At 37.4% G+C, this 23,197-nt stretch overlaps 3 protein-coding genes across 3 annotated transcripts; 1 reads left to right on the top strand and 2 right to left on the bottom strand.

The window, feature by feature from the left end:
* Window positions 1-611: 611 nt before the first annotated feature.
* Window positions 612-2,395, bottom strand: LOC108990397. Its single transcript, XM_018964349.2, has one exon. It carries the CDS (start codon window positions 2,217-2,219, stop codon window positions 972-974), a length of 1,248 nt encoding a protein of 415 aa, XP_018819894.1. The 5' UTR covers window positions 2,220-2,395; the 3' UTR covers window positions 612-971.
* A 1,041-nt stretch (window positions 2,396-3,436) lies between these two features.
* Window positions 3,437-4,498, bottom strand: LOC108990359 (probable carbohydrate esterase At4g34215). The gene is made up of 2 exons (XM_018964303.1): window positions 3,899-4,498; window positions 3,437-3,634 (listed from the first exon to the last, which is right to left on the bottom strand). Exons 1-2 carry the CDS (start codon window positions 4,496-4,498, stop codon window positions 3,437-3,439), a joined length of 798 nt encoding a protein of 265 aa, XP_018819848.1.
* A 13,842-nt stretch (window positions 4,499-18,340) lies between these two features.
* Window positions 18,341-20,895, top strand: LOC108990358 (probable carbohydrate esterase At4g34215). The gene is made up of 4 exons (XM_018964302.1): window positions 18,341-18,344; window positions 18,697-18,817; window positions 20,019-20,437; window positions 20,705-20,895. The coding sequence occupies exons 1-4, from the start codon at window positions 18,341-18,343 to the stop codon at window positions 20,893-20,895; spliced, it is 735 nt and encodes a 244-aa protein (XP_018819847.1).
* Window positions 20,896-23,197: the final 2,302 nt, after the last annotated feature.

The raw sequence follows: 23,197 nt of genomic DNA, 5'->3' as shown, positions 1-23,197 counted from the left end.
TCAAGTTCGTCTAAAACTCAACAAAGCTTCTCATCCCATCTAGTTAAGGTGGGTAGCTATCTTCTGAGAAAATACATTAATACAACCTTATCTAGGGCTGCATTTCTAGAAAATCAAAGGATTGCTCTCCCTTAAAAACTTCTCTGCCACAGCAGATTCCTTTCAATCTATAACGTTGGCATTAGTTACCTATTTTTTAGCTAAAGGGTTTTTATACATAAACTTTTAACAGGAAAAGAAGAACCACTGAATCAAAACCAGAATATAATATCATGGCACCAAGACAAAACCAACCAGACCATCGTTTAAAAAAGTGAAGCAACATGAAACTTACCTAATCAGCCTAGATATGCATGATTGTGCAAAAGCTTTGCTTCCTGAGGCATACTAAATCTAGTCCTGCAGGCAAATATGAAATAAACGGTGCGACAATAACTAAGCATCTTTCTGCCACGAATTCTAATTTCAGGACTAAACAACACACCAAGGCAAATTCTAAAACAGAAACTGGTCCTAATTGGATTGCAGCATCGCACCAATTCTCATTATAAAACCTTAATTAAGTTATATGCTTTTACTAACTCTACTCGAAAGAAAGAAACATACTTGGATGATTTGGAGCAGCAAATGCTATTTCTGCAAAAACTCGAATACGACACTAATAGCAGCAACCTCGAGAGTTTGTTGATGAAAAGAAACATTCAATTACAGCCTTAAGCTCCTTCAAAGCGAACAGCCAAAATATCCCACAAGTGAAACATTGTCGTAATGTTTAGGCAAAGGTCAACCTATTAACACTGTATACTCCCAAACCAGTTAACTGCATATTGGGTGCTTCCGTTTTCAATATCTTCCCAGTTCCCACCATTCCCTATGCCTAATTCTTCTACTTTAAGCAAAACATACAGGTTCCATAAAAGAATTAAATGGCTCATAAATGCCTTGTATAACTCAAACCAAGAATGGCTATATCAGTAATACTCATCCTCCTCATCTTCACTATCCCACAACAAATTCTCCAGGTTCTCTTCCTCTGTTTCCCATTGCCCCCCTCTCTCTGCCTCCTCCTCTACCACTTCAGAAAAAGCAGAAATCTTTACACCATTAATGCTGGTCCTCGCTGCAACAAGTTCATCCACTACATCGTCCAAAAAATGGCTCTCATTAGCAACATTGTCATCCAAACTAGTAACAGAGAACAGCTCATCCTCCTCCCTCCTCCTTTGACTCTTAGGCACCAAATCCTCCTCCGACACCTCCCCATTCTCCACCTGAATCCACGGGACCCACAAATCCGCATGCCTACCCAATGCCCTATCCCAATCCCCCACCACCACCGTCCCCAAATTCGCGTCCCTCGCCCTCCTCAACATCTCCGAGAAATCCGAATCGTCGGATACTAGAAATAACCAATCAACCCCTCGGCTCATCGAGTGTTGCATTTGCCGCTTGACCGCCCAATCCGCCGCCTGAGGCTTGTCCTCCACTGTCTTTACAAACACTCCGGCGCGCCTCAGCTCCGATGCCAACCCGTACCCAAGCTTCGGCGTAATCAACGACCTCTCTGCCTCGTTGTACTTGTGATTACCGGACACGAATCTCTCCTTGTAACGCTGCCGCTTCTTTCCCTTCAGCGACCTCATCCGGTTCAGCTTCTTCTGGCGCTCCCGCTCGTGGAGCTGCTTGAAGTGCTTCTTGAGGTCGAGATTGGTCTTACACTTGCGGCCGCAGACACCACAGATATAGGGTTCGGACTGGATAGCCAGACCCTTGCGTTCCAAAATGTCCAACTGCTTGCGCTCACGCCGTTGCTCGAGTACCCACTGGGGCAAATGGATGAAGGCGTGGCGGTTGGCGTAGGCCGCGAAGTCAATCACATCGCCGAACCTTTGGGCCACCTGCTTCAGCGCCATGGCAGCCTGGTATGGCGGGCCCCGCGGGGGCTTGTTATCGAGGTCCCACAGAACCACAACCTTCTTCTGCTTTGGCGTATAGACTCCATGCCTGTTCTTGACCATGTCGATTTCTGAGGCCGCCGAGGATACGACCCCGTTGGAGGCGAAGCGTCTCGTTCTCCACAGACGTAGGGCTATAGATTGGGAGGAAGGAGGTATTGAAACGATGGGGAAGCTAAGGAAGGGAGATTGGGATGAAGGGAAGGTAGGCCTGTGAAGGAAAAGCGAAGGGAGATTGTCCATTGCCGTGAAGAGAAGATTCATGGTTCATTATATGCTCTTCCTCTGCTCTCCGATAGAGAAAGAGAAAGAAGTCAGAGCGATATTTGGCTTTCTCATCCTCTTTGTGTGCTCGCCATTTTCAGATCTTCAGAGCTCAAGTTGGTACGATATCTCAATCCACAGGATAGCATTCGCATCGATTGGTAATTGTTTTTAGATTATTTCTTGTTTTTATTGTAATTTTACATCTTTCGGTTCAGTTAGCAATATCTATTAATTTTTTCAAGAGATTTTTATTTTACTTTTTATTTTTATCGGCCCAACATGTTTCGGAATGGAGGACCCAATTGTCCTATAATTATTTAAAAATAAATAAATATAAGATTTATATAAAAAAATTAATTTTTTAATAATAAATTCTATTTTTTTTAAAAATAATTAGACGTATTTACGTACTTTACGACTATATTTAACATTACTCAATTCTTAAAAACTTTTTGCACCTAATTAGATTCAAGCTTTCAACCTTAAAAGGGAATATACCACTAATGCCAAGACTTTTACCACTTATTTATATTCATTGGTATAATATAATTTACTTTATAATATAAGTTTAAATTAAATTTATTTATAAATTAATCCTTATTATATCATTGGTGTAATTTTTTTTTTAACATCATTGGTGTAAATTATATGCACATAATGATATACTTATAATTTTTTATAATTTATTTTATAACTGACCAATTTAATTGTGTTAATTTGATAAAATAATTTTAATTTAAAAAAGAACTCTAAAATAAAAGTAAAAGAGTTGTGAGTTATTTGTATAATTTTAGATTTTACTTATTAATTAACATATTGACTTTGAGGTAACCACGGGATAGACTATCAAAGCATTTTATTAGAACCACACAAGGATAAGAGATTCGGTATATAGAAGATAATAGAGAAGCATGCTGAAAGATTTCGTGCAACATAAGGACAAAGAACATCGCAAACATAGAAAGAAAGACCAATAATGGAAATAAGACATTGATAAATACTTTTATTTAAGATATTATAAACGAATAATGCTACATATAATTCTAGAGTGTACAAACTTCAGGCACTCTATTATTTTATAGTGAGGCTTATTCTTTTTTAAAACGAGTGTTCAATCCTTACATACTCTAATACTATATCCAACATTAGTTTCATACAAATGCATTATTTATTTAGATTATTGAATTTTGAGGACTGATTAGGTTTAATTACTTTTAGTGATAAAAGTTGTTTAGAAAACTATCAGCTAGCTTCTGACCAATGCGAACAGCAGAATTTGTATCCAAATGCAGGTGATCTGCTAAAAGGGTTGATCCCTTGGAATCAACGGGCACGACATTCTTCAGGTTTATATTCAGTTGAGCATCTCTTACATTGCTTAGAAAGTTTCCTTCTCCAGAACAAATTACAACCTGCAAAAAACATGTAAATTTTTAGAATTTTTATAATGATTTGCAAAGGTGCACTATGTTGAAGTGTAACCAATTTGTAAAATGAGAAATACTTTTGTCACAAAGAAATTCTACAAAAATAAATTTACAAACTGATATGATTTGATGTGGTATGTTAGATTATAAAATTATTTTTATTATAAATAAGATCTAACATATCATATAAAATCATATTAGTAAACTAATTGAACTAAGCAATAATAACCGAAAGAAATTAGTATGTACCAAAAGAATGGGGAGGTCAGGAGAGTAAAGATCGTCTCGAAGATCATTGAAGAACTTCTCCAGCCGTCCTTTATAGAGCATAGAGTCTTGCTCTCCACAATCACTCTCTCCTTGATACCAAAGCAGTGCACGAATATTACCACCAACACTTTCCCTCGCAGCTTTTGCTCTATCAACCAATTGATTGTATAGTATAGTACCCTTTTGCCACATTTCTATCTTTGTTCCTCCAATTGCGCAAGGGACCAGACCAATCACTCCAAAGTTTGGACGTTCTGCCAATATTTGATTGGAAAAGGGCATGCCTGGTCCCACCCCGCAGGTCTTCAAATGATCAATGTCCTTATGGAGAGGTTCACTAGCTATGTCCCAAGTCTTGTTTAAAGATAGTGTGAGGATGTTAGGGGTGGGATTGCATTGTGGAGGAAACATTCCATCCCACTTGAGCAAGTTGGTTTTGGTGTCATTGTAAATGCCTCCCCGTCCAGCCATGTTGCTTTGTCCTGCTAAAAGGAATATGTTGTCGGGTTTGAGCCCTCCGGATATAACAGACCCAACATTAGGAACAAATACGAAGAAGATGATGGAAAGAAACTTCATTTTTTCTTGTCTTTTAGAAATTGCAGGAGTAACAGTTGTGTAGTGATGGAAGAGAAGCAACAGGCTGCATCTTACATTTATATGAGTTGGAACTCCATTTTAGGTGTCGTACAGAGTGTATGATTTGTTTCTAACCCTCAACTCTCTAACTAAGAAAACAAATTACTAGTACTCAATATGAGGAGTTTTCGACCACAAAAAAGATAGCATGTTCGCTTGTCTTGAGATTTTTTTATTTTAATTTAGGAAAATGATTGAGACATAATATTTTTTACAACATTTTTACTACCCATTGAGGTTGTTTTCGTAAATATAGTACTCCTTTTGTCACGCCCCGTACCATGGGAACCTTTTAACCTAAATCCATAATAATAAGAAAGCTTAAATATAATATTTCCTAACAAACCAAGTACCTAAAAAAATTATTTTAAGTAAAATAAACTAAACTCTACCACGTCTCTAAAATTCTTTTAAGTTTTGTACTTGTAGTTAGTTTTACATTTTTTTATAGAAATTATAATTTTAACATTTATATAAAATTATGCTAAACTTAACTTGGTCAAATGGGTTAATTTCGGGTCTGTTCAACCCATTTACATAAACGGGTCAAAAAGGGTTAACAAGACACGACCCGTTATGTTAATGGGTCGTGTTAGGGTTTGAGATTTTGACACGATAAGTTTAACGGATCGGGTTAGTGTTAACCTATATAATATAATATACATGTCTTGACACGACACGAACATGATCCGTTAACATGATTTGACACCCCTAATTACGACCCTTTTTTTAAATTCTTTTTTTTTTTTTTTAATAAAGTGGAGTGGGGGTTTTGAACCAAAATTTTCATTTGGAGAACTAGGTAATAGGCCATCAGGTTATCATGCTCTGGACGTATTATTATGACTTTTCAGTTGGCTAATTATGCCTTACTCACCTTTGATTGGTGAGTGGCTATCAAAACATATATATGGCCGACATAATTTGGAGAAAATAAATGATTTGTATAATTTTTAAATAGATAAGTCTTACGTAAGTTTTTATAAAAAAAAAAACTTTTCCTTAAAAAAGTGTAAAAATATCATTATTTTTTAGTGGAACCTACTTTTTTACAAAATGCATATGCGGGACTTGTACTTAGCATTATTTATAGACTTTTTTTTTTTTAATGGAGTGTGCTGAACTTGCATACTCCAGTTAGGACGGTATGATCTAAAATTATTCTAAAAAATGATTTTGGGTAAATAGTCCATGTAAGTACTCTTAGAAGAAAACAATTGAAGAAAGTTATATTGATTATAATCATGGGGAGTGGCTTCCAAACATGCAGCCAAATTTTAATTTAATTTTTTGGTACTATTACGACAATTTCTTTTTGGTTATAAATTAGCTCCTGACAACTGGTACAGAGCATTCGATGTTCACAACTTTCTTAGAGAATTAATGACTTCCATGATATAACAATAATCAAATTTTACAAAATACTGAAAACTGATTTGTTTTCTCAGTTGTAGAGATGAGGCTAAAAATGAAGTTTATATACTATCTTTTTGGTGGTTGAAAACTCCTGATATTGAGTGCTAGTTTGTTTTCTTGGCTAGAGAGTTGAGGGATAGAAACAAATCATACACTTGGTATGCAACCTAAATTGGAGTTCCAAGTCATATAAATGTAAGATGCAGCTTGCTTCTCTTCCATCAATGCACAACTATTACTCCTGCAATATCTAGAAGACAAGAAAAAAAGGATGTCTTTCTGTCATCTTCTTCGTTGTACTTGTTACTCATGTTGGGTTTGTTATGCCGGCCGGAGAGATCAAACCCAGAAACATATTCCTCTTAGTAGGACAAAGCAACATGGCTGGACGTGGAGGCATTTACAATGACACCAAAACCAACTTGCTCAAGTGGGATGGAAAGGTTCCTCCACAATGCACTCCGACTCCCAACATCCTCACACTATCATTAAACTAGACTTGGGAGATAGCTCGTAATCCTCTCCATAAGGAAATTGATAATTTGAAGACCTGCAGGGTTGGACTAGGCATGCCCTTTTCCAACCAAATATTGGCAAAACTTGCAAACTTTGGAGTGATTGGTCTGGTCCTTTGCGCAATAGGAGGAACAAAGATAGAAAAGTGGCAAAAGGGTACTCTACTATATATACAATCAGTTGGTGGTTAGAGCAAGAGCTGCGAGGCAAAGTATTGGTGGTAATATTCGTGCACTACTTTGGTATCAGGGAGAGAGTGATTGTGGTGAGTGGGACTCTAGGCTTAATATGGGATGGTTGGAGAAGTTTTTCAATAATCTTCGACACGATCTTGACTCTCTTGATCTCCCCATTCTTATGGTACTTTCTTTGGTTTATTTATTGCTTAGTTCAATTTGTTTCTTTTATGCACGATCTAGACGTTGTTTTATATGATTCGTTAGATCTAGTTTATAATAAAGTGGCTTTACATTTAACGTGCCACATCAAGTCACATCAATTTATAAATTTAATTTTGTAGGATCTCATTGTGACTAAAACATTTCTCCTTTCACAAATTGGTTACAGTTCCATAATGCATCTTTGCAAATTAATCATTATAAACATTCAAAACATATATATACATATTTTTTGTAGCTTGTAGTTTCTATTGGAGAAGGAAAGTTCCTAAGACCTGTAAGAGATACTCAGCTGAATATAAACTTGAAGAATATCGTGCGCGTTCATTCAGTGGGATCAACCTTTTTAGCAGATCACCTGCATTTGGATCAAAGTCTGTTGTTCACATTAGTCAGAAACTAGCTAATAGTTTTCTGTATAGTTTTTATCACTGAAAGTAATTAATCCAATAATTAAACCTGGTCAATCTTCAAAATTCAATAATCTAAGTAAATAACATATGTTTGTATAGGAGTAATGTACTTAGTTATAGTCTTAGGGTATGCAAGTTTTACGCATTTCATTTAAAAAACAATAAGGCCCACCATTAAAAAATAGAGTGCGCGAGACTTGTATGTCCTATGACTATATGATCTAGCCTTGTTTGTATTATCTTAAATAATGTAAGATCGAACAAGGGAAATGAGAGAGAATTATTACTGGTCAATGTCTATTTCCGTTGCTCTTTCTTTCTATGTTTGTGATGTCCTTAGTTAATGTTTTTATTTGGTTTGATTATGATGTACTCCTCAAATATGTTACCAGACCAATATTTGTACTATTATGAGAAAACATTGTCCCTACGTTGCATGAAATCTCTCAAAATGCTTCTCTGTTGTCTTCTATATAGAAAGGGAAATGACAGGTACACCGAGAAAGTGCACCTATCATTCGTATCAAAAATTGTTTTTTTAGTATTTTTATATACACAAAAAATTCTTTAAAAAAATACAATACACTAGTCGATATCCGATTCAGTACCGACTATCGGAGTAGCAGTTCCCCCCATATGCGAAATCTTTTGGTTGCACATCAACTTCTGTGTTATAAACTTTTATTATTGATTTTATCATTCTTAATTATACAAGCTAATGAAGCATGCTTTAAATGATTTCGTAAGTCAACCACTGAATTAACTGACTCAAAATAGTATTAGCCGATGTGTTTGGAAATTACGAAATTCATGATGAAAAACATTTATCCTAGTGTGGCTCTAATAAGATTTTGCTTGATAGTCTATCTTGTGGTTACTTCAAATTCATAGGACTGAGTAAAAATTAAAAAATTTGACTCCGAATCCGACTCCTCTCCGAGTCGGAGTCAGAGTTTTTTTCACCTGAAAAGTAGGAGTTAGAGTCAGTCCGACTATGACTCCGACATACTGACTCTGCCTCTGACTTCGACTCTGATTTTGCCCTCCAACTCCGCCTTCGATATTGCACATATATTATAAAAGAACAATAATCATTATTATATTTTATATAACTATAACTTATGTACTTAGTTAAATTCAATAATAGTATGAGCTAAATGACTAATAATAGTTTAGTATATGACATATGTAAACATCATCCCATTAGTCTATTACTGCCAAGTACCATTTTACACTCATGTATAATAACATGCAATCCTAATGCATAAAGACTAATATATAATAACATGTAATGCTTATGTATAATAACTAATGTATAATAATATTTAATACTAATGTGTAAACACTAATTTATAAATTTATAATGACATGTACTACTAATGTATAATAACACTAGTATAATAACATATAATACTAAGTCTAGTATATAATTAAGTAAGAAATGAGTTAGAAGCTAATATAATAATATGTAATTAATTACCGTAGTACAAGTCTATAGACTATGTCACTATAATAAGAATAAGTTATATACTAGCATAGTAAAAGTATAATGAGTCTATAGACTATAATGATACGTAATTGTCAATAATTAATACTATAGTATAAGTATAAATACTAACAGTTGTGTTTAAACCCTATAGTACAAGTCTATTTATAATAATGTATAATAATATTATAGACATATAGGCTTATAGTACATGTAATATCAATATATAATAACACTAATATAATAAATTCTATTTATATTTTAAACAATACAATACAAGTGGATTCCAACAGTAATTGTTATTAATCAATACTAACAACTAAATTGAGTGATGAAAAGTATTATAAAAACCATAAATAGAATGATAACATATAATTAGACAATAGACACTATAGTATGATAAAATGCTAAAAGTAGAACTGTATAATATGATAACATATAATTAAACACTAGTGATATTGAGTGCTAGTTTGTTTTCTTGGTTAGAGAGTTGAGGGCTAGAAACAAATCATACACTCTGGACGCTAAAATGGAGTTCCAAGTCATATAAATGTAAGATGCAGCCTGCTTCTCTTCCATCAATGCATAACTATTACTCCTGCAATATCTAAAAGACAAGAAAAAAAAAAGACGTATTTTTGTCATCTTCTTCGTTGTAGTTGTTACTCATGTTGGGTTTGTTATGCCAGCCGGAGAGATCAAACCCAAAAACATATTCCTCTTAGTAGGACAAAGCAACATGGCTGGACGTGGAGGGTAGTAGAGTGCAAAAATCTCCTTTAGTAGTCAAGAAAGTTTTATCTTCACAAATGGATGAGAAAAGAAAGAAGGGCATGTCCTACCACTGTGATGAAAAATGGAATCATGCACATGTGAGTAAGGCTCTTAAAGTGTATATGTTGCAAGTAGAGAACACTGTTAATAAGGCTGTAGAAGTTGTGGAGGTCATGGATGAACCTCTAGTGACCAGAGAAGAGTGTGTGACAGCAGATGGAGAAGGGGTAAAAGTATCCATTCATGCAATTTTTGGGTGTTCTAATAATAATGCCATGAGATTGTCGGGAAGGGTAGGCAGTTGTGTGCTGGAGATCTTGGTGGATTCAGGAAGTACACACAATTTTTTGGATCCACTAGTGGTGCAGGCATCAAGACTAAAGGTGCATGATGATTCAAAGCTACAAGAGTAGCTAATGGTGACAGATTGGTTAGTATTGGTAAATGTGAAGTCATAAAAGTTCAAGACTCAAAGTTCAGAATTCCCTTTCATGTTCTGACTTAAGGTAGATCAGCAACTCAGATCTAAGGAGCAGCTTTGGTTGATGTTGAGGGAGAATTTGTTGAAGTCTAAGCATACAATGAAAGAGTTTGCATATAGAAGAAGAACTCAGAGGGAATTTCAAGTTGGAGATTGGGTATTTCTTAGATTGCAACCATATAGACAAAAAATTGTCTCTTTACGCCACAACCTGAAACTTGCTCCAAGGTTCTTTGGACCATTTTAGATTTTGTAAAGGATTAGGACAGTTGCCTATAAACTCAATCTACCTAACTCTACAAAAATACATCCTGTGTCATGCTTGAAGAAGAAGCTGGGTCAAAATGTTATGCCACTTCCTACACTGCCTCCTATAGACTTTCAAGGACAAGTTCAGCCTGGACCTAAGTTGATTTTGCAAAGAAGAATGAAGAAGATCATAAACCATGCTGCTACTAAAGTTTTGGTGAAGTGGTTAGGGGCTCCTGTTAAGGATAGTACTTGGGCACTCCTCTGGACATTACGTGACCAATACCCACACCTTGTGGGCAAGGTCCTTAGAGGAAAGGGGTGTCAAGTCCTTGTGGTCAAGGACCTTTTAATGGGAAAGGAATGTAAAGGGCTGAAGACTTGGGTTTTAAAAAGGAGTTTGTCATGACGAGTAAAGAATTAAATGGTGTGTTTGGTGAATAAATGAAGTGGTGCGTTTTGTGGAGAATAACGGTATTATCTGAATGGAGTTCGAAACAGGGCATTTTGTTTTGTAATTGTGTAATAAAACAATAGCATTTTCATTGTAGTGAGTAATAAAAACTAGATTCATTGTAAGTGTTCTTTGTTCAAAAAGATTAATAAAGGATTCATCTTGGAGGTTGGAGGTTCCTCGAAAACCTCTTCCAATAATCAAGAAAGAGATTCTTGGGTTTACGTTCCATCATTTGTTCACTGTTCTGTGAGTGTTTGTGGAATTTTTGGGCAAATTGTAGGAGACCCATTACAGACTCTTCGATGGGCAGTGGCCAATGGGTAAGGACATTGAGACTGGAAGAGATCAAGAGGTGAGGGGGAGTCGATGGACAGCATCTACATGGCAGGGTAGAGATCTAGAGGCGATCGGCGGCAAGTTGGCGATAGGATCGCAATAACAGGAGCAAGGACCTAGGGTTTTCAATTCATTAAGTGAGAAGTGAAACTGAGAGCACTAACAATGGTGTTTGCTTGCTATGTAAGAAAGATTTCCATGTTGAATTATTATATGTTAGCTAAAATCATAATAAAATATTATTTATTAATAATAATAACTTTTTCTAATTTTTGTTTATATTTTACAATTATACTAATTATATATTAATTAATAAATTAATTTATAATTAAATTATTATTTATCAACTATCATTTTTTTTAAAGAGCAGGTAGCCACACACATAGCAGCCCTGTCCCAAATTTATTGGAAAAAAAACCATCACTTATGGTGCAGAAATACCGTGGAAAACATCAAGACACTTGGGGATTTACATAAACCCAAAAAACCCAATACCCAACAATAAACCAAAACCAAAACTAGAAGGAAACTATATAAAAACTCAGAAACCATTAGTTTCTTATGGATGGAAGTCCCAAGGCATCTAATCTAATAATACCCCTCAGCAACCTAGGTATGCAATCACCAGGAAAAAAATTCCAACTTGAACCCTCTTCTCCTTTCCTTGCCAAATAATCCGCAGCTTGGTTGCCTTCTCTAAATTGGTGCACCACTTGGAATTGAACTCCATCTAGTTCCTTAAGGAGGGAATCCCAATAATCCCAAAGCTACCGTAAATTACAACCTCGCTTCTTCACCCAATCCACTACTACCTTAGAGTCGCACTCCAAAATAATATTTCGGCAATTCATTTCTTTACATAGCCGAACCCCTTGAAGTAGAGCTCTTAATTCAGCCTCGTTGTTGGTTTCGAACCCCTAGTGAGCAGTAAAATCCGCCTTCATCCAACCCCTATGATCTCGCAACACTCCACCCCCACCACAATTCCCTGGGTTTCCACGGCAACTACCATCCACATTCAATTTCCACCAGCTAACAGGTGGTTTTAACCATACAACTTGAAGCAATTTACGTACTGGCTGGTCCAGAATATTCATGTCCAATGCCTTGAAAATCTGTGCATCAACCGTGGTGACCTTCTTGTCATGCAAATCATTTACTAGGATTCTCAGCCATAACCGAACAGTTCTCCAAACATCCATTGCACTGGCCTGTACTCCCTCCATTCGAGATTGACAGCATCATCGCTATAAACCCCACGTAATAATGCTTGGTAGCAGGCCAACTAAAATACCCGTTTTTATTCCTTTTTTCGCACACACCATCCAAGCCTCCACTCGATGCCATCAGGTTCGGGTTTGCAAACAACCAATGCCCAGTGCAAGTGAAGCAAAGCGCCAAATCTGTTCTGCAATCTGCCCAGTAGCAAGCACATGATCCATCGTTTCAGTCTGTGGAGATTGACAGTAGTCACACTTTGTAGCCATGACAACTCCACGTGACTGCACCTTAGTATCCGTAGCTAGGTAGTTAAAACGAGCCCTCCACATACAAACTGAAATTTTCTTCGGCAGATATTTACTCCATATACAATCCATCCAACCGTGGTGATCTTCCCTCCCTCGGATTAACTCCCACACATTGGCTATTGTAAATTTTCCATCCAAAGCAGGTTTCCAAATTAAAACATCTTTCCCTGGACGTCCAACACCAATTTCCCTAATCACCTCAGCCGTCAACTCCTCACCAATTAACTGCTGTAGCAAGTCACAATCCCAGGAATCCCCAACCCAAACCTCCTTAATTTGTAGAGAAGGCCTGCTAACTACCCCCACCAAATTACATAAAGGACCATTCGAAAACCACCTATCATACCAGAAGGACGATGTCCCCTCCCTCACTCTAACTTTGGTCACCTTGCAGACATCTTGCATAACTGAGACTATAGACTTCCAAATTCTCGAACTATTACTGCGAGCTACTAGCAGCAAACCATGTTGTCCTCTTCCATACTTCGACACCATGAACCGAGCCCACAATGAGTCCATCGAAAAAATACGCCAGGCCAATTTCATTTGCATTGCTCTTTGAATTTCCAGAAAATTCCTCAAACCCAGGCCACCCTCCTCTGTTGGCTTACTAATCCAAGACCACACACACCACTTCATTTTTCTTTCCCATTCTTCTCTCCCCAAAAAAACGTGGCTAAAATTGAATTAATTTTTTTAATCACAACCTGAGGGACATTCATCATAGTCAAACAATGGGAAGCCATACTAGATAGAACGTGTTTGAGCAGAACCAATCGCCCCCCTTTGCGACAGTAATCTTGCCTTCCACCCAGCAACCTTAGCCTAAACTTTCACTACCAAATGATCCAGGTGGACAGCTTTCAAACGCCCACATATCAAAGGAACCCCCAGATACATGACTGGGAAATTACCAGGTGCAGACCCCGTTAAACGCACCAAACCACACTGCCTGGCAACACTAACTATTGGTGAGGAAAAAATTGCCAATTTCTCTTTGCTAACCCGTTGGCCTGACCAAATTTCATAGCATGATAATATGGTCCCCAATAGTCTCAAAGATATTTTTTCACCATTTGAAAAAATTAAAATATCATCCGCATATAACAGATGGGACACCAACGGTGCCCTATAGGATGATAATACTTACCAATGCGGCCTTCCTCAAATTCTTTCTGAAGAAGCCTTGAAAGAACTTCTTGCATCAATATAAATAAATATGGTGACAAAGGGTCCCCTTGCCGCAGGCCTCTCGTAGACTTGAAAAAACCTTTATACAACCCATTCATCATCACTGAGTACCAAGGGGACGCCACACATTCCTTTACCAAACTACAAAATTTTTCTGAGAAACCAAAGCTAGCCAGGACATTAAATAAAAAATCTCAGTGCACCCTATCATATGCCTTTGCCATATCCAGCTTTACTATCACATTTCCTCCAACCGTCTTCCTTTTCAACGCATGAGCCATCTCCTGGGCAAGAGTTATGTTTTCAAAAATACTACGACCCAGAATGAAGGCCCCCTGTTAAGCCAAAATTAGTCTAGGTAAAAAACCCGTCAAACGATTCACCAGGATTTTTTAAAAAATCTTATAAGCCACTGAACATAGACTTATTGGCCTAAATTTCTCAAAACTATTGGGTCCGGCATTTTCGGAATCAACACAATATATGACAAAGTATAGAACCTTGGTAATGTAGAACCCACAAAAAAATTCCTTGCGGCCTCCACCACCTCTTCTTTCACAATATGCCAACAAGAAATATAAAAAGAGGAACCATACCCGTCTGGGCCAGGGCTGCTATGCTCTGGTATAAAAAAAATGGCCTCTTTCACTTCCTCAAGTGACACAAATCTGAATTATCCTCCTCAAACATTTCCAAACCCAGAAGCAGAGATAGATCTGCGGGTTCAATGTGTGGCATCTCTATAAGAAAATTTCTGAAGTAATCCACCGCCCCCAAGTGAACCTTCTTTGGTGAATCCAACAAAGTACCATCCGCCAACCGCATCTGAGAAATTACCGAACCATGCCGACGTTGTGATACAACAGCATGAAAAAAGTTGGAGTTCTGGTCTCCTTCTTTTAACCACTTATTCTTTGCTACTTGGGCTATACGAGTCTCCTGTCTCTTTTCCCAAATATCAATCTCCAATTTGGAGACGATATAATCCGCTTCTATTTCTTCCGAATATTCAGATTGCAATTGGGCTTCCAAAATTGCCAGCCTCGCTTCTAGCTCTTGTATATTCCTTTCCACTCGCCCAAAGATAGTTTTATTCCATGTCCGCAACTCCATCTTAAGCTGCTTCAATTTTGCCGCCAGCTTTACCAGTCCCAAACCCAACGTAGGCTGTCCCCATGTCTCCTCTACCAACCTTTGAAATGAATCATGAGAGTACCACATTTTTGAAATCGAAAAGGACATGGCCCGTACCTCGTATTAACTCGGGATAAACGAACCACCATGGGACTATGATCCGATGTCTTCCATTTAATATATTCCATGTCTGCCATTTTAAATCGTTTTGAAAAAACCACATTCATAAGAACATGATCAAATCTCGCCCACTTCCATGTAGCCCCCTCTTGCCCATTACACCAGGATAGAGGATTCCTATGATAGTTAAGCTCCACTAGGCCACAATCATCAGTACACCCATTTAAATCATCCATAGCTTGGGCAACTCGGGGGCAACCCTTCACACATTCCTAGTCCTCTAGTATGATGTTAAAATCCCCCATAACAGTCCACGGATAGCCAGCAGACCTACAACGGACCAAACTCTCCCATAGCTCTCTTCGATCCCTCTGAGTGCATTTAGCGTAAACAAACGAAACCAGAGTCTATGTCCCCTCTAGCAAAAACCATCCCGTAATCATCTGCGTTGATACACTAAACACCTCAGATTCATAGGGAGCTCTCCACAATATCCATATTTTCCCCCTGCAACCTCGTTTGAATAAAAACCATCAAAACCCAACGAGCTGACTAAACGCTGAAGTTTATCTACTCTCGCAAAAGGCTCAAAAAGAGCAACAATGGATCCATTATTTTTCTGAATCAAACTACGCAAAACACGTTGAGAACTGCCTCACCCCCTTATATTCCATGCAATGATGGACTTTGTCATTGATTAAGTTTATTGGTGCGGGTAGACACCCGCTGAGATTGACGGAGAACTAGATTTTTTTGTTTAATACTAGAACCAGGTTTCAGAACATTATCAGAGTCATATCCTTTATGTTTGGCCAAACCAAGAACATTGTCATCCTCTTCCACATCACTGCCATACGAAACAGAGTCTGGTGGCACTTCTATTGCAAACGGTTGTAGGTGACACTCCCAATCAAGCATTGCAGATACCATCTCAGCTTGACCACGACCCCCACTACTCGACGACTTATAAGCATCGACTAGGATCAAATCCATTGCAGGACCATCCCCCCGTCCATCCTCAATCGCTATCGGCACCGTGTTTTCTATTTGGATTGAAGGTTGCTCGCCCACCTCCTCTTCCTCTCATGATTCCTCCACTATTTTCGTCTCAGAATTCTCTGGGTCATCTCTTGAAGCCGTCACTTCATCCTCCCTAGAAACCACCACGTCCTTCCCTTTCACTATCTCCACCTCATACACGTTCTCATTCTGGTTTTCCTTCAACCCGTCACCTGAATCCTCCTGCGAACTTTTCTTTTTTGGATTCTCTTGCCATATTTTTTCTACAACCCCTTTTGCCACGTCTTGTCCCTTATGCAATGACCCTACACTAGCTCGACATACAACGGTTGTGTGACCCTATCGGCAGCACTTTTTGCAGTAGAAACCAGGTCTTTCATATCGAACCTCCTGCCAAAATTTTTTGTTTGCCATTACTATTGGAAAACTCTGCACCAGCTCATCTGTCAAATTTATTTCCACACACATACAAGCCCCCAAAGCTCTGGTTCTATGCAATGTAGCATTATCAATCCCCAAAAAATGCCCAAACCTTGTTGCTAGAATTTGTAGAACATCCGTCCGATACATATGAAGAGGCAAGCCTGGCAGAAAAATCCACTGGGGTGCTAGCGTTGATTCTTTCAGCAGATCAAAGTCCTTTGTCCATAAAAAAAGTCTGAAAACAGATCCAGCAATCAATTGGCCCTCTCTTGCCCAGCCATGCACAAAGTCCCGTTCGGTTTGCATCTTCACCAGAACATGATACTCGTCCATTACACTCACTGTCGGAATCTCTAGTAAACCCCACGACTTAATAATAGCCAACTGGATATCATCAATCGTAGGCCTAATATGCACAAAATTCAGGACAAGGGCATAACAAAAATCCTTTGCAGCCTTCGGTTTAGAAAAAATGAAACCGGGTTCCCTGTCCACATCCACATGGTATCTCATTGGTACTTTGAATGATGAAGGCGTCACCGCCTTTGACACGATCTGTACATATGACAGAGTCCCTCCATCTCCTCCAGGAGCCCCCTCCAATGAAGGAGGGGCAGTGGGTGCCGCCATGGGCTAACCCTAGGCCAATACGAAACCAAGAAAGCAAAGAAAAAAACGTCCGATAAAAACGCCTTCACGAACTAAATAATAATAATAATAATATTCTAACAATATTTTATCATCTCAACTCAACTCAGTTCAACATCCAAACACAGCTAGTACATAGACTATTTACCCAAAATAATTTTTTAGATTGTGTTAGATCATACAGTCCTAACTAGAGAATGCATGTTCCGTGCACTCATTTAAAAAAAAAAAGTCTTTAAGTAATGTTAAGTACAAGTCCCACATATGCCTTTTGTAAAAAAGTGGGTCCCACTAAAAAAGAATGATTTTTTTACACTTTGTTAAGGAAGAGTTATTTTTATTTTTATTTTTATTTTTTTTTATTTTATAAAGACTTGCGTAAGACATATCTATTTAAAAATTATAAAAATGATTTATTTTCTCCAAAGTCTGTCGGCCATATATATGTTTTGATAGACATACAACGCTTACCAATCAAAGGTGAGTGAGGCATATTTAGCCAATTGAAAAGTCATAATAATACGTTAAGAGCTTGATGACCTGATGACATATTGCCCAGTTCTCCAAATGAAAAACTTGGTTCAAAACCCTCTCTCCACTTTATTAAAAAAAAAGGTCGTAATATAGCCCTTCATATTCTTGCCACTTGATTACCCGTTTATCGTGCTTCTCGTCTCGTGCACTTTTTGGTAGTAGCTACTAATTTATTCATTATTACTCTCATCCTCTATTACCATGCACATTATTACGTATCTAGCTCTCGCATTTCTTGTTTATTGTACTTCTTGCTAGTTACCGCTTTAAACATGATCTTTGTTATGTTATGTACTAATATCATGCATTCTGTACTATCTTGCTCATGTATACACACTTTGAATCGATGGACTCACCTGTTTATCTTCTTTATTTTTTTCATATGACTTTGATAGTTATGACAGTTAGCCGGAATAGATGGCACGTGACAAGATTATAAGATAAATGTTAGATAAGTGTCAAGTGGCATAAGTTGATTGGTGAGATTTTAGAGACGTGGTAGAGTTTAGTTTATTTTACTTGAAAGAATTTTTTTAGGTACTTGGTTTGTTAGGAAATATTATATTTAAGCTTTTTTATTATTATGGATTTAGGTTAAAAGGTTCCCATGGTACCGGGCGTGACAAAAGGAGTATTATATTTACGAAAATAGCCTCAATGGGTAGTAAAAATGTTCTAAAAAAATATTATGTCTCAATCATTTTCCTAAATTAAAATAAAAAATCTCAAGACAAGCGAATATGCTATCTTTTTTGTGGTCGAAAATTCCTCATATTGAGTACTGGTAATTTGTTTTCTTCGTTACAGAGTTGAGGGTTAGAAACAAATCATATACTCTGTACAACACCTAAAATGGAGTTCCAAGTCATATAAATGTAAGATGTAGACTGCTGCTTCTCTTCCAACACTTCACAACTATTACTCCTGCAATATCTAAAGACAAGAAAAAAAGATGTTTTTTTCCTTCATCTTCTTCGTATTTGTTCCTAATGTTGGGTCTGTTATACCCATAGGGCTCAAACCCAACAACATATTCCTTTTAGCAGGACAAAGCAACATGGCTGGACGAGGAGGTGTTTACAATGACACCAAAACCAACTTGCTCAAGTGGGATGGAAAGGTTCCTCCACAATGCACTCCCACCTAGGCCTGCACACCGCCCAACCCGTACTTATTTTGGCCCCGACCCGACCCGTCCGCATACCATGTCCATAACAACCCGACCCGTAATAGTCGGGTCGGGTCGAAAACAAATCCGCCCAATATTCACACAACATCACTACACCCTAACTAATTAGAGCTCAGAGCCTCAGACAAACGAAAAAGAAAAACTCTACAGATATATCTAAATCACTCTGTTGCTAGTCACTTTTGAGTTTTTGGGAGAAGATAGGAGATTTGGAACGTGGGAAATGGCAGAGGAGGGAGGTGGTGAAGAACACTTTTGCTGAATGTCTTGTTTGACAAGTCAAAGCTCCTAATTTCTTCATTCACTCTGTTGCTTTTCTTTGTAAGCTCCCAAAATCTCCTTTTCGCAATTATGGGTTGTCTTGCTTTCAAGCCATTAACTTTTGTGGTCCAGTGAATGTTGTCGTTCTTTCTTGCTTGCTGAGAAATCTGAGGCCAGTACTGTAAAACCATGGCCAAAAAGTGTGAGAAGATGAGAGAAATCAAGGACGCGCAAAATCAGAAAAGCTCAAACTCATTTATTTATTAAGAAAAGTATTAAGAAAAAGGGAGGTTCAGTGCAGAGAAATTTGAGTCGCAGATTTGGGTTGGTTGTTTCAATTACTTTAGTCACGCAAAGTCCTCACACGATCTTTCTGAATCTTCCATTTTTGGCATTTGCTTTTCATGATTTCAAACTTCCCGTCATAAAAGCTTCCTTCATTTTCAGAAATGGATCTATGTTCTTCCCAGTCTTCTTCACTTTTTTTTGTCATCTATCTACAATAGCCAAACCAAAAGAGTGCGATCAACAGGGAAGGAAAGCCAAAAAAGAAAAGCAGAAGGGAAAAGAGAAAGACAGAAGCACCATTTGGAGGAGTTGAAGCCCCGACGGAAGAGAGAGAGGCTGAGCTTCTCGAGATTCCTGGCATGGGTCGTGGCTACACTTTCGTTTCTGCACAATCGTCTTTAGAGAAAAAAGAGAAGTCGGCTACGCTAGGGTTTTTACTTTTTACTCTGAACACTTGAAGAAAGGTAAGACTCGTAAGAGTCGGTCTGCCCGTCATTTATCAGGTTCAACCCGACACCGAAGCAAAACCGTATATTGTCGGAAGGATCTGATCGGGTCGGACGGGTTGCTCGGTTTAACGGATTTTTTGCACAGCCCTACTCCCACCCCCAACATCCTCACACTAAATTTAAACAAGACTTGGGACATAGCTAGTGAACCTCTTCATAAGGAAATTGATAATTTGAAGACCTGTGGGGTGGGACCAGGCATGCCCTTTTCCAATCAAATATTGGCAAAACATCCAAACTTTGGAGTGATTGGTCTGGTCCCTTGCGCAATTGGAGGAACAAAGATAGAAATGTGGCAAAAAGATACGATACTATACAATCAGTTGGTTGATAGAGCAAAAGCTACAAGGGAAAGTATGGGTGGTAATATTCGTGCACTGCTTTGGTATCAAGGAGAGAGTGATTGTGGAGAGCAAGACTCTACGCTCTATAAGGGAAGGCTGGAGAAGTTCTTCAATGATCTTCGAGATGATCTTTACTCTCCTGACCTCCCCATTCTTTTGGTACGTACTAATTTCTTTTGGTTATTATTGCTTAGTTCAATTAGTTTACTGACATGACTTTATATGATACGTTAGATCTTATTTATAATAAAAATGATTTTACAATCTAACATACCATATCAAATCACGTCAATTTGTAGATTTATATTTGTAGAATTTCTTTGTAACAAAAGCATTTCTCATTTTACAAATTGGTTGCACTTCAACATAATGCACCTTTGCAAATCATTATAAAAGTTCTAAAAATTTACATGTTTTTTGTATGTTATAGTTTCTTCTGGAGAAGGAAACTTCCTAAGCAATGTAAGAGATGCTCAACTGAATATAAACCTGAAGAATGTCGTGCATGTTGATTCCATGGGATCAACCCTTTTAGCAGATCACCTGCATTTGGATACAAATTCTGCTGTTCGCATTGGTCAGAAGCTAGCTGATAGTTTTCTAAACAACTTTTATCACTAGAAGTAATTAAACCTAATTGATCCTCGAAATTCAATAATCTAAATAAATAATGTATTTGTATAGAATTAATGTTAGATATAGTATTAGGGTATGTAAGGATTGAACACTCATTTTAAAAAAGAATAAGCTTCACTATAAAATAATAGAGTGCATGGAGTTTGTACACTCTAGAACTATATCTAGTATTATTCGTTTGTAATAACTTAAATAAAAGTAGTTATCAATGTCCTATTTCCATTATTGGTCTTTCTTTCTATGTTTGCGATGTTCTTTGTCCATATGTTGCACGAAATCTTTCAGCATGCTTCTCTATTATCTTCTATATACCAAGCCTTTTATCCTTGTGCGGTTCTAATAAAATGCTTTGATAGTCTATCCCGTGGTTACCTCAAAGTCAATATGTTAATTAATAACTAAAATCTAAAATTATAAAAATAACTTACAACTCTTTTACATTTATTTTAGAATTATTTTTTAAATTAAAATTATTTTATCAAATTAACACAATTAAATTGGTCAGTTATAAAATAAATTGTAAAAAATTATAAGTATATCATTATGTGTATATAATTTACACCAATAATATTAAAAAAAAAAAAAATTACACCAATGATATAATAAGGATTAATTTATAAATTAATTTAATTTAAACTTATATTATAAAGCAAATTATATTATACCAATGATTATAAATAAATGGTAAAGGTCTTGGTATTAGTGGTGTATTCCCTTCAAGGTTGAAAGCTTGAATTTAATTAGGTGCAGACAGTCTCTAAGAGTCGAATAATGCTACATATAGTCGTAAAGTGCGCAAATGTGTGCATTCATTTAGAAAAAGTGTAAAGTCTACTATTAAAAAATTAATTTTTTTTATGTGAATCTTATATTTATTTTTTTAAAAATAATTATACGACATTTGCGTATTCCATTCTGAAACATGCTGGGCCGATAAAAATAAAAAGTAAAATAAAAATCTCTTGAAAAAATTAATAGATATTGCTAACTGAACCGAAAAATGTAAAATTACAATAAAAACAAGAAATAATCTAAAAACAATTACCGATCGATGTGAATGCTATCCTGTGGATTGAGATATCGTACTAGCTTGAGCTCTGAGTTGTGTTTTAGCCCTTAAAATGTCCTTGACCACAAGGACTTGACACCCCTCTCCTCTAAAGGACCTTGCCCACAATGTGTTGGTATTGGTCACGTAATGTCCAGAGAAGTTCCCAACTACTATCCTTAACAGGAGCCCCTAACCACTTCACCAAAACTTCAGCAGCAGCATGGTTTCTAATCTTCTTCATTCTTATTTGCAAAATAAACTCAGGTTTAGGCTGAACTTATCCTTGAGAGTCTATAAGAGGAAGTGTAGGAAGTGCGTAACATTTCTGGTGACTACATCATCTCCTCTATGTAGGATGATATTGCTGACAAGCAACGTTACAGGAGAGGCTTTGGTTGTGGTAAGTTCCTTTGAGTCAGAGTGGAAGTTGATATATGTTAAGTTGCTGAATGTGGTCTATACTGTATGCTATACGAATGTAGGTAAATGACGTTGAATAGTGAAGAAGATGACACAGTGCACTAGGAAAATTACCTCATACATCCTTATGACTTGGGGTATTCGAGATCCCCAATTCCTCCATAGAGAATAACTACCTTATAGATAGAAATGCTCCAGAATGATTGAAAAACCCTTCTGGCATGACACTTAATTAATCCCTACTGAAATTACATAAAAACCCTTTGTAACAATTATATTGACTGAACTAAAACACACTGTTTCCATAATAAACTCTCCTAATATTTAAGACTAAAACGTTGCCCTTCCTTTTATTTATTAATGTGACGTCATTTGCTTCAATCGATGCCCCTGCTATGTCGTTTGCACTACATCGCTTATATGAAGCCCTTCAGTCCGCCTATTCTCCATTCTTCTTCTTTATCTCAGGTTCCTCTCTCCTCAACAACTCTAAAGTCCCAACCTTTACCACTTTACCTCCATAGATCACTGAGCTCGAGAGTCTCCTAACAGTCCCCCTCCCTTATAGAACATTGTCCACAAGGTGTAGATACAAAGCCCTAATTTTCCACAAGTTTTCCCAACTATTCTCTGCCTCCGAGAGACCCTACCATTTAATCAACAATTCGGTCACAACCCTTTCTCCTTGCTATCTCATGTGTTGGTCCCTCATCGCCTAAGGCTCAGGTATCACTTCTCCGTTGCTATTGGTGGGTGGAAGGGTGGCTAACGGTTGGATCTGATCCCCCAGTTTCCTTTTCAAGCAAGACACATGGA

This window comes from Juglans regia, chromosome 15 (genome assembly GCF_001411555.2).
Source record: "Juglans regia cultivar Chandler chromosome 15, Walnut 2.0, whole genome shotgun sequence".
Classification (NCBI taxonomy): domain Eukaryota; kingdom Viridiplantae; phylum Streptophyta; class Magnoliopsida; order Fagales; family Juglandaceae; genus Juglans; species Juglans regia.
This window is presented reverse-complemented; position numbering and strand designations above follow the sequence as displayed.

Coding starts and splice junctions, on each gene's coding strand:
- LOC108990397 (XM_018964349.2), bottom strand. CDS start 2,219: ATGAATCTTCTCTTCACGGCAATGGACAATCTCCCTTCGCTTTTCCTT.
- LOC108990359 (XM_018964303.1), bottom strand. CDS start 4,498: ATGAAGTTTCTTTCCATCATCTTCTTCGTATTTGTTCCTAATGTTGGG. Junction 3,635..3,898: donor CTGACCTCCCCATTCTTTTG/GTACATACTAAT, acceptor TGTTTTTTGCAG/GTTGTAATTTGTTCTGGAGA.
- LOC108990358 (XM_018964302.1), top strand. Junction 18,818..20,018: donor GGAAAGGTTCCTCCACAATG/CACTCCCACCTA, acceptor TTTGCACAGCCC/TACTCCCACCCCCAACATCC. Junction 20,438..20,704: donor CCTCCCCATTCTTTTGGTAC/GTACTAATTTCT, acceptor TGTATGTTATAG/TTTCTTCTGGAGAAGGAAAC.